The sequence below is a fragment of the Eptesicus fuscus genome, chromosome 23 (assembly GCF_027574615.1).
Source record: "Eptesicus fuscus isolate TK198812 chromosome 23, DD_ASM_mEF_20220401, whole genome shotgun sequence".
In the NCBI taxonomy this organism is placed as follows: domain Eukaryota; kingdom Metazoa; phylum Chordata; class Mammalia; order Chiroptera; family Vespertilionidae; genus Eptesicus; species Eptesicus fuscus.
The window spans coordinates 25,179,336-25,196,915 of record NC_072495.1 but is presented as its reverse complement, the minus strand read 5'-3'; the positions used below and the strand labels follow the sequence as shown (position 1 = coordinate 25,196,915).

General features: G+C 45.6%; 1 protein-coding gene across 2 annotated transcripts in view; it reads right to left on the bottom strand.

The window, feature by feature from the left end:
* Window positions 1-8,592: 8,592 nt before the first annotated feature.
* HORMAD2 (HORMA domain containing 2) overlaps window positions 8,593-17,580 on the bottom strand; it is a 50,556-nt gene continuing 41,568 nt past the window's right edge. For both annotated transcript variants that reach the window (XM_008142821.3, XM_054712790.1), the window contains exon 11: window positions 8,593-9,552. In XM_008142821.3, the coding sequence (XP_008141043.2) occupies window positions 9,448-9,552 (105 nt within the window). In that variant the 3' untranslated portion in view covers window positions 8,593-9,447. The remainder of the gene's footprint in view (window positions 9,553-17,580) is intronic.

Below are 17,580 nucleotides of genomic sequence, written 5' to 3'. Positions count from 1 at the left end.
GTGCGGCCCGGGACCCTGGGAAGGCCCCCGTGCACGGGACGCAGCACTCGGCCCAGATCCGGAGACGCTGTGTGATCCGGGGCAGCCAGCGCCACCCCTGGGCCGTGGACCCGGGCCACGACCCACCTCACCAGACAACTGCAGAGCTTCAGTGGCGAGTCCTCGGCCGAGGGGACTCTCTCGGGTCCTGAGTCGCAGTCTGTGGGTCTGGTCCTCGCCGCTGACTCCGGCCAGGTCTTCAACGCCTCCCCGGAAGGCGCCCCGATGGACTCGGGGAGAAGCGCTGACCCGGAACAGAGCGCACGGCCGTTAGTTGGGAGAGGGGATTCGGTGCCTGTCCCTGCGCCTTGTCCTTCCCCCAGGACGAGAAGACTCAGACAGAAAGAAGTAGAACTAGTTTTCACAACACTCGCGACACAAAGACGGAGGAAACAGATTTGACCTGAGTTTCAGGGTCAAAGGAAAAGTTCATCTTCTCCATCTGGCCGCCTGGTTTTGCCTCTTCCATTTCAAACAGCTCCTGCCTGCAGTGGCTCCGAGGGGGCCTAGGACCAGGGACTTGGGGTAACATGTCATTTAAAGGGAATAAAGGGGGGAGGGGTGTATTTAGGGGCTCTAGGTAGTGAGTTCTGGTTTTCCCCCCCGCCCCCCCCCCCCAAAAAAAAAAGCCAAGTTGGACTTCACTGTTGGGAGACACCTGATTTTCTGGTAGCACAACTCAAGTCAGGACGTTGGACAGGAAGCTGGGAGAGCAATCCAGGTGCATGCAAACTCCGGGAGGCGCTCACTGCGGAAATTTATGTGCATACGAAAGTAATTCCCAGAGCAGGCCCAGTGAAAAGGCTGGCCCTCGGCCCTCTCCCTGCTTCCTCACCTGCAAATGGGTGAAGCAGCTCAAGGAAAGGGTGAGGACTGGCACAGCCGCGTTTCTAATGACTGGACGACTTGTTTTTGTTTTTGTTTTTCACAGATCAGTGTCATTCCTTGACTTTTCCCTTTTGAATACAATTTTCTGTTTCTGCCCCTTTAATCAGAGCTAGAAGATCAATGACTGACCCAGGAGGAAAAAAGAGAAGTCGTCTTTCAAAGTCCATTTCCTTGTGCTCCGGAGAGGTTCTGAGATTAGGTCAGCACACGTCTGAGCTGTGTGCCTCCCGGGCTGCTGACAGGGGAGCACGTGACGGAGCCAGAAGCTGTGGCCGGCCGCAGCAGTGCCCATTCCTGTCTTGGCTTAGAGACTGCTCGTGAATATCTCGGCGTATAATAGCAGTTTTGTTTTACCAGGTGAATGGTTTTTTTTTCCCCAACATTTATCATTATTTTTGCAACACCTATCAAAGAAGGGGAGAGCGGCCCGGCCCGGGGACCAGCAGGCCACCGGGCTGTAGGGAGGACGTTAGTTTCCTGTTGACTAGCCTACATTTTTCTTTGCACCAAGACTCCCCCTCTCCCCCCGCCCCTCGCCCTGCCCTCAGAAAACGGAACAATATCAAGTGGACATAACATGAACTGCTTTGAAGGGGAAAGTCACGCTACATTTTTAGGCTACAACACTTTTTTTTTTTTCAGGTCGCTTAAAAGAAATCAAGCCGAGTCCATTTTCAGGGAAACTCGGGGCTCGGGGGAAATCAGGCATCGACTAACATCAGCAACCCCCACCCAAGTGCCTCCGAACATGGCTGGGCTGGTATTTAAAAAGTAGACTGAGAAAATGGTTTGAATGTTCAATCAAATTAGTATCTTTCTATGGAAGAATGTTCACAAGATATAGCTGAGAGAGAGAGAGAGAGAGAGAGAGAGAGAGAGAGAGAGGATTCTACTGTCAAATATTTTTCGCACACACACACACACAAAGGAAATATGCTAAAATGGGTGGTGGGACAATGGGTACTTTATTTCTTTGTGCTTTTCTTACTTCCCCAAACTTCCTAGCACAGCAGGTTTTATGCTCATGGTAGAGGATGGTGGTTAAAAGCACAGACTTTGGAGCCAGGTCAAACTGGTTCAAATCCTTGCTCCACCACTTCCTGTGGTGGCATTAAGCAAATTACTTCTTTTTTTTCTGCGTCTGTTTTCCTCATCTGTAAAATGGGGACAAGGACCATGCCTGTCTGTGAGGTTGTGATGAGAATCAAAGGGTTAATACACATAACGTGCCTAGAAAACAGCCAGCACATGGAACCACGATGTGCTTGTTAAAGAAAAGGGTCGTTTTAAATGGAGCCAAATCGTGGACAATTCTCTCTGGGCTGTTACTGGCTATCTCTCTATCACATTCCTATTTTAGGATCCGTGTTGCTGAAGGGAGGGGACATACGAGTCTACCCCCCCATGTCTGTGTTTGCCTCGCTAATATGGTTAGGGTGGAGAGACGACATTCGACGGGGAGCTAAAATTCTTCAGTTATTTGCCAGGTGATGACAAAGAGCAGGAATTTCCCAAGGGCATATGTACTATGACCTCCCCCTCGCCCTCCCCCCCGCCCCTGGTCATAGCTGAATTACTGACAAGCCCGATTCTCTCCTAAACCACAAGCTAGACTCTCACCATTGAATTCCTGACGTTCACAGAATTGAAAGGACCCTTGACCTCTGGTAGACTATGCCCCCTGCCCAGGTGGGAATGCCCTGGGCGAGCGCCTGCGGGGTGATACGTGCTTCGCTTCCTCACGTAGGCCTGGGAGGAGCAGAGGGAAGTGAGAGCCGGCTTTGTGGTGGATAATCAAATAATTGTGAAATTGTTCCCGACTGCTAGGAGGCGAGGAAGGATAGAATGACGAGGCAGAATGCGCGCAGGGAGCTCTTTTCCCCACGTTGAGAGAGAATCTGCACAGAAGCAAACCCATACGCATGCTTCCTGTCGCCTTGCAGACGAGAGAACCGAATGGGTTGAGCTCGTTTGTCGTTTTGTAAGAAAACATGTTTTGGTGAGGGGTAGCCCAAGCACTGACAGAAAGAAATTAAAAAAAAAAAGGAAACAGCCCCAAAGGCGGGTGCCTCCTGGCCGGGGGGAGGGAGGACAAGGTGGCACTGAAAACCATTGAAAACCACACCGATGTTGTTTCCTCTGGGCCGCGGGGAAAATATGCTAGAAAAAGGAAACTCCAAATCTCTTGTTTACCCAGCTGTCTGTACAAAGTGAATTATTCATGATTGAATGTGAATAATAAACCTATGCAAATATTTGTTGTATTTGCCGTTTTAAGGAGGCTGGGGGAGCAGCAGGAAGTGAAGTCACTTGAAAATGATTTAGTTAACTATCTTTTTTAGAAATATATCAAGAAAATAAATGTTGATGGTTATTTATATACAACCCTTCCTCCCCCCCAGAGAAAAACACACAGGTTGGATTCTCTTCGGGAGTCCACGTCCTGTTGGCAAAGACAATCTAAAGCTTTTCTCTTAGTCCCACGACCTTTATAACATTTCCTTAGAAACTAATTGTGAAAGTTGTGTGTGTGTTTAACTTTCTGACTGTAGAGGGTTAAAAAGCTTACAGCAGACGTTCTTCTAGAATGGGAAACCTTAACTGACAAGTTTCCAAGTACCGCCGCTTACTGTAAACTCTTACCTATGCATTTCAGTTATCGGCTTTTGATAAAGGGAATCTGACAATAATACTGATACCGGGCAGCTTGAAGCCACTTATCTGTTTGGTTACCGAATCGGTTTAACAGTTTCCATTGGAACGGCGAGGCGTGTGGCGAGAACGGGGCTAGATTCCATGTAGCTGGTCCATTCTAAGAAACACAAAATCCAAGCCAGAGCGAAACAGCGAAAGGGGTTTCATCATCTTGCAACCTCAGTAACTTTTCAAAGTCGCTTTACATAGTGTGTCATCACCACACTCTCTCAAAGGGTTTGTGGCATGCAAATGCCTCCTCTGTGCGCCCTGCCATCATACACGAGTTTCATTAGTGATGCTCATGACACTTCCCCCTGCGCCCCGTCCTGAAGGCTGAGTTCGTTCTGACTGGGGCCCGTGGTTCAGTTAACCATTTACCAACTTAGTCCAGGCTCAGGCGAGTCTCACTTCTGCTCAGCAAGAGCCCAGTGTCTGGAGGAGGGGCCGGAGGACTGTCCCTCTCCCCTGGCTCCGAGGCTTCAGGTCTCTCCAGGACCCGGGGAAGGGCTGCCCTCCACGGGAGCGCTCCATTATGATTTCTTTCTTACTGTTATAGCTGGGGAGCCCTTTCAGGAGGAAGTCTCTGAACCTGCGCGGTAATGAATTCCTTCGCCAGGCTCCTCTTGAGGGAAGGCCCATTAGCAGACTTCACTACGACTAACCATCTCCGTCCGGGAGAAAAGCTCTCTGGAGGCCGAGCGAAACAGACACATCTTTGTTGAGAGATGTGACCGGGGGACTTCACCACATTCCTTGTGGTTTCCGAATGACATGCACCTTCTGGGACCCACGGGTAGACAGAGCTGGCTGTTCTCAGTAAGGCCTGACCACACCAGTTCTTTAACGCAGACAGCGAGCTCCACATGTTACAGATTCTTAGAAGAAAGCAGGTGGCGGGTGTGCGCCCTGAAGGAAAGGGAATGAGACTCTGCCCGCTGACTGACGCCTCTGAACACAGGCTTGCCAGTCACGCAAAGCCCCCCGCCCCCGCCCCCAGGCTCCTGGACAAACCCATTTTATCTCTCTCCCTTGATCTTGTTCAATATACTGAAGTCTTTCTGTTGGCGTTTGAATATTTTCTTTATATATATATATATCTATAGATAGATAGATTTCAGAGAGGGAGGGAGAGAGAGAGAGAGAGAGAGAGAGAAACATCAATGATGGGAGAGAATCATTGATTGGCCACCTCCTACTGGGCCTGCAATATGGGCATGTGCCCTTGATCAGGAATCGAATCATGACTCCTGCTTCATAGGTTGATGCTCAACCACTGAACCACGCTGGCCAGGCTCAATCTCTTCTTCTATCACAGTCCCTAGGTGAGATTCATTGTTCTTATTAACAAGCTTCTGTTTAAAAAATGCAAGTGTGGGAGGGCAGCACAGTAAGCTTAATCTGATGCTGCCATCTATCAAACTGTCCTGAAGGAAAGGGAGTTTTGATTTGGGGACAGGAGTGGGGAGAGGGCTCAGAGCAGAGGCAATCGGGAGCATGCTCTAGTGCTGGCCGAGCTAGGAGAGGATGTTGACGCGGGACCTCTGGGCAGGCAAAAGCGGCACAGGGATCCCGAGCTCCTGAGACTAAGGAAGAAGACAGGCCAAGTTTTAAAAAAAATAGCAATTATGATGAACAATTATAACGAACATCTGTTGAGCATTGACTAGATGCGTGCTGAGCAGTTCCTATGAATTGCCTCGCTTAATCCTCACAACAGGGTTGCTAGGTAGGCGTCATTATCCACGTGTTACCGGATGAGTAACATGAGGACTAGAGGATTTCTAAATTGTCTAGAAAATTGCGGTTGGGTTTTGAAGCCAGAAACCTAGGCTTTTTCTTGACTACCTTGCTAAAAGGAAGGTGAAGACCTAACTGGGCCTGCTCACCCTAGAGCTGATTAGTCATTATCCAAATGGATCTCAGGTACCCCAGACTTCTCCCGCCTTCGGGAGTCCAGCAATATCCAACTAAAGACCCCCCAAAAGTCCACTCTTATTCCAGGTTTCTATCCCTACGGGTTTGAGTCCCCAAGGAAGGCTCCATGCCCTACCAGTCTGTCTTAGACGTTTTGGGTTGTCTGAACCAGCCCGCCTCTCCCCTCTTGCTCTGGGGAAAAAGTTGTACTGCTGAACCTTATGGCTAAGTTAAGACCAGACTAAAATGTTTAGTAAGACTCAGATCAGCCCTGACTCGTTTGGCTCAGTTGATAGCGTGTCGGCCTGCGGACTGAAGGGTCCCAGGTTCGATTCGGTCAAGGGCATCTACCTTGGTTGCAGGCACATACCCAGTGGGGGGTGTGCAGGAGGCAGCTGATCGATGTTTCTCTCTCATCGATGTTTCTAACTATCCCTCTCCCTTCCTCTCTGTAAAAAAATCAATAAAATATATTTTTTTTAAAAAAGACTGAGATCAGTCTACCCGCCCCCACCCCAACACACACAGTCAGTGAGCAGTATTTGTGAGACCAACACATCCTACAAGAGTCAGTCTCAACAACGTTGACATTCCCAGAAGGTGCGCCCCAATTTGCAAAGATGTAGCTCGTCCAAGGGGAAGTGACATGAGCGGATTAGTACCTCGAGTCTCTCCGTTTCGGGATAGGATCTTGGCTTTCCAATGCATTACCATAGGGCCCACCAAGGCCTCAGTGGTGCCGCATCCTCTGCAGAAACGGACACCGGCAGAGCAAGCCTCAGCCGGGCCTCATGACGCAAACACAGAATCACTCTTAGAAATAGAAACGAATCATTTCTAACTTGGGACAAAGAGGGGCATTTTCTCCTGAGTGTAGAGTCTAGAATCATACCCGGTGGAGGCCCTCACCTTAACTCCCACAAGCAGAGTGTGTTCAGCCTCATTTAATCCTCCTCCTCCTCCGGAATGATGGTTATTCTAACTGAGGATGTTCTCTGCCATCAGAATCTGTGGAAACCTCTAAGGCAGGGGTCCTCAAACTTTTTAAACAGGGGGCCAGTTCGCTGTCCCTCAGACCGTTGGAGGGCCGGACTATAGTTTAAAAAAAACTATGAACACATTCCTATGCACACTGCACATATCTTATTTTGAAGTAAAAAAACAAAACGGCAAAGACACCCGCATGTGGCCCGCGGGCCGTAGTTTGAGGACGCCTGCTCTAAGGAGCCAGGACTGCTGGGTTTGAAACCATAAATTAATTGAACACGTTAAGACCATGAAAACAGGCTCTAACGATGAACGTTATTTTTTACACACACACACACACACACACACACACACACACACACACACAGGACGCTGAACCTGTGTGTGCCACTCTGGCCCTGATGACATGCTCAGCTTCGTCTCCAGCCTCTTCCTGGCAGAGGTGAGCTGGAGAGTGAAAGAGCCCAGACGCCAGCGGGACCCGAGAGGGGAAATGAAGGTGCGGTTTCGATGCCTGGCTTCAAAGGCCGCTGGCAGTCTCTGAGCCGAACCCGTCTCTTTCCAGCTAGACCAACTTTCTGTAAAGACAGAAAAACCCCAAGCGGCAGAAGTCAAATTTCCCCTGCATAATGTGTAATTGAACAACGTCCCAGTTTCTAGGCCATCGTCACCTAATCTGCGCAATCACACCGATGAACCACGCACAGCCAGGGCGAGGGGATGGCTAGTGTGGGACAGCTCGGGGTCCCCAGCTCGGGCTCCCAGATGCCATTCTTTTCACTGAAATTCCAGCTTCTTGGCTAACTTGTGTTTACTCATTTTGAAGGGCAGAAATGAACAGACGAGAGAAAAGGTTTTTATCCTTGTAGTAAATCGTTCAGTAAATAAAACTGGACACTTTCCCATCTTGATACCAGGTTGCATATATTAGCTCTGCTATGTAAAATCAGCTAGTTCACATGTTCATGGTTCTCAGGTCCTCCTGATTACAGATCTCCTTCCCTGTGTAGCCAGCCAAGGGCATGGCCCAGCAACTTCTCTCTGTTGCCTCACTCACTGCATTAGACACACACTTCCCACCTACTGGCATGGACAGAAGACTTCCGTTGGGAAAGGGGTGTTAACCAAGACACTAAAATCCCTCTAAACATTTTCTAGATTCAGATGCTAGACTTGGACTTAAAGGATCGGTCAACCTTAGGCGACGTTGATGAAATGTGTAAACACAGACAGAGAGCTAAGTTCTCTCTTTAAGCAAAATGGTTCCCTCTGCGGCCCAGGCTGACTATTCCATATAACGACTTTGCTCTGAGAGTCAAAGGCTGCTGGAGTCTTTGCAAAGCTCCTTTGTGTTCAAACACTTGCTATGGAGGGACACTCAGACCTCACAGGGCAGCAGCCCGTTTCAAAATCCTGACAACCTGAAAAAGTGCCTCCTTATACTGAGCCAAACGGACCTTCTGCAGCTTTCAGTAGTTTGGTCTCAGATCTACCCTCCGGAGAGATACACAATAACCCTAATCCCTCTGGTAGACAGCTAATCTCTTCATACGACTCTCTCAAAAGCAATTGTGGTGACTCAGGCTACAATTCCATCCAGGATATAATAAACACAATACCTTTCCCCTCCTTCCCTTCCAGTGGCAGAGCAAGCTTATGTGAGGACGCTCCCCCAGAGCAGGCCCTGGGGTGAGCCCAATCCCAGACCCCAGTCCACGGACGGTCAGAAATGGATGAGAGCCCGGCAAAGGGCGGAGCTGGGCAGGGGCGCTCCCTCGGATTCTCCTCTTAGGAGAACACAGCCTTCTTCCAGCTCAAGTGCACGCCTGGCCCCAAGGTGCCCCGATTAGTCTGGGTCAGGGGTTTCAGGGCTTCCATCTTTTGTGCACATTGGAATCGGGGGGTTTCCCTAGGGCCCCATCCCTGGAGATTTTGCTTCCGTAGAAATAAAGCGGGCCTTGTAAACTCTACTTTCACAAGCACTCCAGGTGCTGGTGTTCTTACTGCGCTTGGAGAAACATTAATCTAAGCAAAGAAGAAAAGCCAAGCAAGAAAGCAATACCTTGCATTTTTTTTATTTAACCAGTAAATTTAACCAATGCATTTATTTAAATGTATTTAACCTATACATTTCACTTATTGGTTCTATCCATTTAAATTAAATCCCATGTTATAGAATAATAAAAATAACACTTTAAGTCATTTATAATTCATTCCGTCTATCAAAATTCTTCCAGAATAAGGGAACTAGTAACCTCATCTGCAAGTTACAGACTGAAGTGTAAACTGAGGGCTGCTGGGAGGCATTCAGCACAGGCCTTAAAGGGAGCCAGGCTCCTGCACTGCAGCCTCTTCCCCAGCCTCGGCTTGGCCAACAGATCAGGGCCCAGGGCCAGATTGGAAGAACTTGATAGTCCAACACTTAGCTGTTCAACCTCGTGACTGACGTTAACACAAAAATCACACCTGGGTAAGCACTACCGCACACATCTATGCAATTCTGTGGGAATTCTAATAAAGCTATAGAGGGATTCCAGGGCGCAGGTTACAACAAGTTGGAACATTTCACAGTCGTGTGAGCACCCAGGGAGTTTGATTATGCAAAGAAAACCCTCTCTCCTTTGAGAACAACGGCTTACTTCTCCCCACCGGAGCCGCTGTGGCTCCTTTATAAATAGGAAGGTGTCTCATCGCTAAATCGCTCTGGAAGCACTGCTAGCCCAAGGCCGCCCTGGCCACCATGCTTCCCTGCGGCAAAGTGAACACACGTACTACCTACTAATGTATAAACTGACTAAGGAAGCTGAACAACAAATTTAGGGCAAGGTTTTGATAGGAACTTACTCTCCTACTAAGACACTTCATGTAGTTTGTTGCAAAACAAAATTCTTTGGGGATAAACGTAGCAAAGGCTTCTCAGTCTCATTTTCTCTCCGGGATGATGCGTATCATCGGTTCGCTGACCTTCCTCTTCTTCCTGGTGCTCTCGGAACTTTGCTGGCTGAACTCAATATTCCTTCTCTGGACCTGTGAGAACCACAGAGAGAGGCACAGTTCAGCAAAGGATCTGACATCTGCACAAGGACATACAAGACAGACCAAGTACTAATCCTCACGGCTGCATAGCGGATCCAAACCTGCCTTCCTGTGGGCCAGTTTGGCCCTGCACAGAGGCCCCGCTGCCAGCAGCAGAGTCTGCGATTCCAAGTTTCAGGAGCCGAGGTCGCCTGGAGGCAGCCAGTTTCAGGGACAGCTTCTTGGCTCTTTGTAGTGGATGCGGCACATCCACCTCTTGAGGGAAGAGTTGTCAGGGTGTGAGGCCAACAAGGAGCAGGTAAGGGCCAGGCGAGATGCAGGCACTGATCGCTTTAGAGGCGAATAGACTCTCAGTCCCCATTCAGGTGGCCGAGACATACAGCCCTATCGTTCCTCTCAGGGCTTCACACTAATGAACTGGGAAGGACCACGGACCTTCTTTCTTCTTGAAGAGAAGTGGCATTGATTAAAGGGAAGTTGATCAGTGAGTCGTCATTGGTATACAGTTCTCCATTGGGCTCAGCCTTGGTCAAGATTTTAGGACTTATTTTTGCTTAACTGAATGAACAACTAGATACATTATAATCTGTCAGCCAAACTCCGGTGCCTGGAGTCCCGGGAAACACGTAGAGGATATTTTTATATTTTCTAGCCACTAGATGGGAGGAAAGGTTTTTCCACGTCCTCTGTTCTTTCTTTGGTGGGAAAATAGAATAAGATAAGTATTTTTTGTTGTTGTTAATCCTCATTGGAGGATATTTTTTTCCCATTGATTTGAGAGAGTGGAAGGGAGAGGGGAGGGGAGAAGAGAGAGAGAGAGAGAGAGAGAGAGAGAGAGAGAGAGAGAGAGAGAGAGAAACATCATGTGAGAGACCCACATCAATTGGTTGCCAAATAGGGCGAGGAACCTGCGACCCAGGTACGTGCCCTTGACTGGAATCAGACCCATGACCCTTCGGTGAGTGGGGCCAATACACTAACCACCGAGCCATACCGGCCAGGGCAAGATGAGTATTTTTAAGTAAGACTTGTCAGAATATCTACTAGAGGTTCCAACATTATCCTTTTTTCTTTTGTTATAGATATAGGTTATTATTATTATTATTATTGATATGTTATTACTACAAAATAGTGGGAATGTCAATAAAACATTTAAGTACCATTTAGAATCAAAGATCGGGTCTACAAATGGTTAATGTAATCACTAACTTTCCTTTTAGCTTTAGAGAGCAGTTGAAATTCTGATCTCAGAAACCACAAATTCCCTTTGGCTTAAACTAAGACATTGACAATAAAACTCTGAGAAAATAAATAGAGCTGCTCACCAAATAAATGTTTTGCTTAGATATGTAAAAGTTGAAACCGGTCTGCTCTAAAGGAAGGGAAATAGCAACATAAAAACCCAAAACCCAACTTCTTTATTTGTTACAGTGTGGTTGTAAGAAAAAGTACTTGGTAAGATCTGCTTTCCTAGAACTATTGCTTGCGTGTGCTTTTCATTCAGATGAACTGATCCTTATTTCTATCAAGTCTGGGTACACTGAGAAGAAAAGAAAAGGGACATACAAATCCTTAAATGACAAGTTGACCTGATGGTTTAATAGTTTTGTTCTCTTTTTCTTCTTTGCTCAAAAGTAAACCAGAGTTTTATTATAAGTTTCAGAACTAGAATTTTATTGCAGTGAGTTAATGGCGATATTTTAAATAATGTATACAATCTCAAGGAGGCCAGTGAGGCCTGGGAACTTTCAATAATTTACAGAAAACCAGTGGGTTCAAAAGCGAGTATGTGATTCGTCAGGGGACACTTCCTAACACAGATGAATAACCTACATGAACTACATAAACCAACAAATTTGTCCATACAACATTTTTTAAATGTATTCCAACGGACTGAGTTTGCACATTTGATGCCAAAGCCAGCCAGCAAGCTAAGGGCCAGCGATCAGGCAGGCTAGATAGACTATCTGGGAGATTTGAGCAACATAGGTGATCATCAAATGATTTATAATGCATGTCATATGTAGTTTAAACAGATAGCTTTCAAAGTGTTTCCAGGGGCTACTGTGACCCACTTACCAATAGAGCCTCAGAAGTAGAGTAGCTACATATACATCTGAAAAAAGCCCTAAAAATATGCTTTCTGATGTAGGATATTTCCCCGCTTTCCATTTTTGGTTTGCTAATATATTCTCCATTGGGAAGCCAAAGAGCAGGTTTTGCCTTAAGCACAACTGGATAGTTAGCTGACTTGGTAGCAGTATTTAAAAAGCACTGGAAAGCGTCTTTTCTTTTAAATGAGCCCATTTATTTCTTTATTCATTTACTTTAAAAAATTGGTTTGAATGTTTATTACTGTTTATCCTTGAGGTTAATGAGACTATATTAGTCATCTTTTTATTCCCAGGTTCCTGGCATCTGGTAGGTGCTCTTAAGTTATTGGCTGAATTAATTAATGCTTTTGAAATTGATTTGAAGCCAGGCATTGTGCTGGGCACTAGTATCATATCTCTAGTGCTATAAAGATGAATAAGACACAGTCGTTATCAAGAATTGACTCTTATAAGGAAGAAGCATAAAGCACATGATCGCAGAATAATGCAATACAATATAATTCAATGGCCACAATAGGCATTCATTCATTCAGCAATTATTTAGTGAGTGCCAGTTCTGTGCATGGCACTGTTTTAGGTGCTTGGGGCACAGCAGTGGCAAAAGAGATAAAAGTCCCTGCCCTGTCAATTTTACAATCTGTCCATTTTTTGGCTTAATAATTTCCAATGGCATCTCACTGCTTGTAGGATAAAGTCTAGAGTCAATACCTTGGGCTTTCATGCCATCAGAGACTCTTTACACGTCTCATCTAGAGAGGAAGAGGATTGCAGATTGCCTATAAGACCCTGATGATGCCCTATCTGGTTTGGCTCAGTGGATAGAGGATCGGCCTACAGGCTGAAGGGTCCCAGATTCGATTCTGGTCAAGGGCTCAATCCCCAGTAGGGGGTGTGCAGGAGGCAGCCGATCAATAATTCTCATCATTGATGTTTCTATCTCTCTCCCCCTCTCCCTTCTTCTCTGAAATCAATAACAATACATTGGGCGGGGGGGGGGGGGGGGAGGGTAGAGAAAAAAAAAGACCCTGATGAAAGCTATGCATTCTCTCCTCAGAAAAATGCCCAGAGAGAGAGAGAAACAGAGAGAAAGAGGGGAATGAAGGAAGGAATTGTTATACATTTCACTGTAGCAGGCCATTTGAGGGGCCCCAAGACCCAAGATGCCCTGAATCCCTCCCAATTAGAGTCACCACCCCCACAGAGCCTGGCTGTGCCCAGCAGTTTCAGCCTCAGCTCTTGCACTCTGTTCCTCACCCTCTGACCTCTCAGTTTCTCACATCTTGCTTCTTCCTGATTTGAGACCTTTGCACATGATGTTCCTTCTGCCTCAAATGCTCTTTTCCTGCCACCTGCCCTCTCTTTGCCCAATTAATTCCTAAGTCATTCTTCAGATCTCAGATGAAAAATTACTTCCTCAAAGAAATTTTTCCTACCCCCATGCTCTCTCTTTTTTAATCCTCACCCGAGGATATGTTTCATTGATTTTAAAGAGAGAAAAAAAGAAAGAAGAGAGAGAAACATCAATCAGTTGTCTCCTGTACATGCTCCAACTGGGGATCAAACCCACAACCGAGGTATGTGCCCTGACCAGGAATCAAACTAGCAACCTTTCAGTGTACGGGATGACACTCCAACCCATTGAGCCACAGCGGGCTGGGCCCGATCATATGCTCTTAAGTAGAATTATAGTAGATCAGGGATGTGCCTGTCTTGGTCACAAATTGCACATAGTAGGGGCTCAATAAATATTTTTCAATGAATGAATGAATGTTGCAAGAGCACTCTGCCAGCAGTGCAGAAAGGTACTGGAGGCATCAAGTGGATGCAGTGATGAGTCACGCCATTGTAGTAGTCAGGTGATAACCTGGGTGGCAGTGCAGACAAAAGTCAGCAGTGAGAAATATATAGAAGGTCAGAAGACTGGCCAATTGCATATGATGGTAAAGGAGAGGCAGATATGTCAAGAATGATTCCGGTTTCTGGTTTAGCTAACTTCATAGATGGAGGTACTGTTCCCTCGGGTAGAAAACCATGGGCGTTCTGACCTGCTGAGTTTGGAATACCGTGAAGCCCCAGTGGCCATGGAGAAGAGGCAGCTGTGTGTGGAAGTGGAGTGCTCAGGAGAGGTCTGGGCTGGAGATGTGAATCTGAGAGTCATCAGGATGTGGAGGCTAATTAATGCCATGGGTGTGGAGGACTTGCTTATTGAGAGATGAGAGCGTGAGAAGGGAAAGGGGCCAGGACATAGCCCAAGGAACGCCAACAGAGAGATTAGGTGGAAGGCGAGCCAACAAAGGAGACTGAGAAAGAAAGATAAACGGCCAGCAGATTGTCACAGAAAGAAAGCCAGGGAAGAGAGTTTTAAGAATTGGCCTTGGTGGCGCTGAGGAAACCTGAGTGGTAAAATTATGGACAGTAGGAAAGGGAGTCAGCAATAAACTTTAAAAATTAATGTTAACTTGCTAGGATCCAGATAGCTTTAAGAACTTTTAATACTTCCAAATTAAAGCTTGAGTTTGACATATTAAAATTTTTGCTCTTGCCCTAGCCAGTTTGGCTCAGTGGAGAGAGCGTGGGCCGGCGGACTGAAGGGTCCCGGGTTCAATTCCAGTCAAGGGTACATGCCCCAGGTGTGGGCTCGATCCCCAGTGTGGAATGTTCAGGAGGCAGCCAATCAATGATTCTCTCTCATCATTGATGTTTCTATTTCTCTCTCCCTCTCCCTTCCTTTCTGAAATCAATAAAAATATATTTTAAAAAATTTGCTCTTCTTTTTACAAACATTTGAATGCTTACAACGGACCATAACAGTGTAAAGGCAGGGATGGGGGTTTTATTCCTCTTTTACAGATGTGGAAACTGAAGCTCAGAGAAATGAAATCATTTGTCCAGTTCACACATTTAGTAAATGGAAGTCTTGAACCCACACCTCCCGATTTCAAATTTAGTGTTCCTCGTAATTTACCTCTTCAACCCAAACGGGAAAACAAAGTTAGGAAATTGTAAGTGAGGCCATCAGAACTCTATGCAGGGTTCATAGGCTTCTATCTGGGGTTGACCTTTTTTGGGCATAATTACTGGGGCCTCACACTAAACACAGCCAAAGCCAAGTTCTTTTTTTTTCCCTTTGTAACCAGTTTTTCCTTTGACTTTTCAATTTGTGTTAATCACCATCTCCCAGTCATCAAAGGTCAAAGACATAGTCACTTTAGATTCCTCTATCATCCCCTAATGCCTACACAGAGTTCTTAAATGAGTAAATGGAATAGCACAGATAGAGCGCCTGGTACAACATCACACATGTACAAGTCATTCAGGGACTGATGACTGTTATCATTCCCACCACCTAGGTTTCCCAAATTCCAGCCAAACTGGATGCTGTGATCAGCTGAAAAATGGGGCACCGTTTTTCAATGTGACCAAGACAGAGACTGGTGATGTAGCCACAAGCCAAGGGATGCAAGCAGCCACCTGAAGAGGCAAAGAACAGAATCTCCCTTGGCACCTCCAGAGGGAGTATGGCTCTGTCTACATCTTGATTGCAGCCCAGGGACATTGACTGTGGACTTCTGGCCTCTGGTAAGAGATTAATTTCTGATGTTTAAGCCACCAAATATGTAGTAATTTGTTACAGAAGCCCTAGGAAACTGATATAGTTACATTCCCCAAACACACCTCATTCCTTTCCTTCTTTATTCTTCCACATTTCAGAAAACAAAAATCTCCTATTACTTACTCATTTTAAATTTTGAATAATTTCTTCAAGGTCAATCTCTATTTTATCCCCACAGCACATTTTTGTAATTGTGTTTTTCTGGCAGCATAAATATTTTTTAAGCAATTTGTCCTTTACCTGGGACTGGGTTTTAAATTCTTTAGGAATTCCTTTGTATTTAATATTATGATCTTTAGACTCTCTCCAATGCCGTATGCAGTGTCTTTCACACAGTAGGTATCAATAATTCTTTTACTACCTATTGTTATCACCTACAAAAGTGTTCAATTACAAAGTTATTAATATATCCTAAAGTTGCACTATTATGGTAGCCATTAGCTGTATGTGACCATTTAAATTTAAATTAATCAAAATTAAATACAATTTAAAATTCTGTTCCTCAGTTGCATTAATCACATTTCAAGTGTTCAACAGCACATGCGAATGTTCAAGTGTTCACAAGCACATATTACACATCACAGATACAGAACACTTTCATCATCACAGGAAGTTCAGCTGGACAGAACTGCTTTACAGAGGCAATCTGCTTATAATCCAAGTAAACATAAAGTTTCCTAGGGACCATAGTGATAATAGAAATACAGAAACTAGAAATACTTTTTTCCCCCAAAATGCAAAGACTTATTATTATAAAAATGTCAATTTTCCTAAGATTATTTTATCAAGTCAATCCAATCCAAATAAAAATTTCACTAATATGTCTGTTGAAACTTTAAAGCTGATTCTAATAGTCACCTAGAAGAGAAAATGTACAGGAAAATCTTTAAAATACTGAAAAAGAAAAAGAACTATGGAGGGGAAAGAGTCACTCTTTCAGATAATAAGTTATAATATAAAGCTACAGTAATTAAAGCATAATGACAGTAATACAGAAGTAGACATATGGATCAGTGAAATAGAATAGCAGTCTAAAAACAAACCTACGTATCTATGGGTTTTTAATTTATAATAAAAGTGGCATTAAAATTAGCCGGGAAAAGGCAGACAATTCAAGTGTTCTCATTTTGAGGGGGGTGTGTGTGTGGGAATCTCAGCTAGTTTAAGGAGTCAAATGTAAAAAGCAAATATTTAAACTTATTAGAAGAAAATATAGAAAATTTTTACAACTTTAGCATTGAGAAGACCTTCTTAGCAAGGTATAAAATTATGGAAAGACAACCCATGTTTCTAAATTGAAAGAATTAGTATTAATATGTCAATACTATCCAAAGCAACCTATAGATTCAATACAACTCCTATTAGAATCCTAATGACATATTTTTGCAAAAATAGAAAAATACATTCTAAAATTCATATAAAATCTCAAGGGACCCTGAAATTCCAAAACGATCTTGAAAAAGAACAAAATTGGAGGCCTCGCCCTTCCTGCTTTCTTCCTGATTTACTACAAAGCTACAGTCATCAAGACTTATGTGTCCTGGCATAAAGACAGACATACAGACCAAGAGTTGGAATAGCGAGCCCAGAAATATCCCTCACTTATATGGTCAAATGATTTCAACAAGGGTGTCAAGAACACTCAATGGGGAAATGAAAGTCTTTTCAACAAATAGTGTTAAAAAGGTAAAAATAAAAGTGGCACACAATAGAAAAGATGAAAAACATATTTCCTGTGGTGGTACAGTCTGAACAGGACAATCTGTTCAAAGTGTTATCCAACAGAAATAGAATGTAAGACACAATTACAAGCCACATATATAATTTTAAATTTTCTTATAGATATACTAGTGGCCCAGTGCACAAAATTCGTGCATGGGGGAGGTGTCCCTCAGCCCGGCCTGCACCCTCTCCAATCTGGGACCCCTGCTGGCCTGCTTGCCCCAATTCTGCCCCCCTGCTGGCCTGCCTGCTCCTAACTGCCCCCTGCTGGCCTGCCTGCTCCTAACTGCCCCCCCTGCCAGCCTGCTTGCCCCCAACTGCCCCCCCACCAGCCTGCTTGCCCCCAACTGCCCCCCCGCCAGCCTGCTTGCCCCCAACTGCCCCCCCGCCAGTCTGCCTGCCCCCCAACTGCCCCCCTGCCAGCCTGCCTGCCTCCAACTGCCCCCCCTTGCCAGCCTGCTCACCCCCAACTGCCCCCCCCTGCTGGCCTGCATGCTCCCAACTGTCCTCCCCTGTCAGCCTAATTGCCCCTAACTGCCTCTGCCTCAGCCCCACCACCATGGCTTTGTC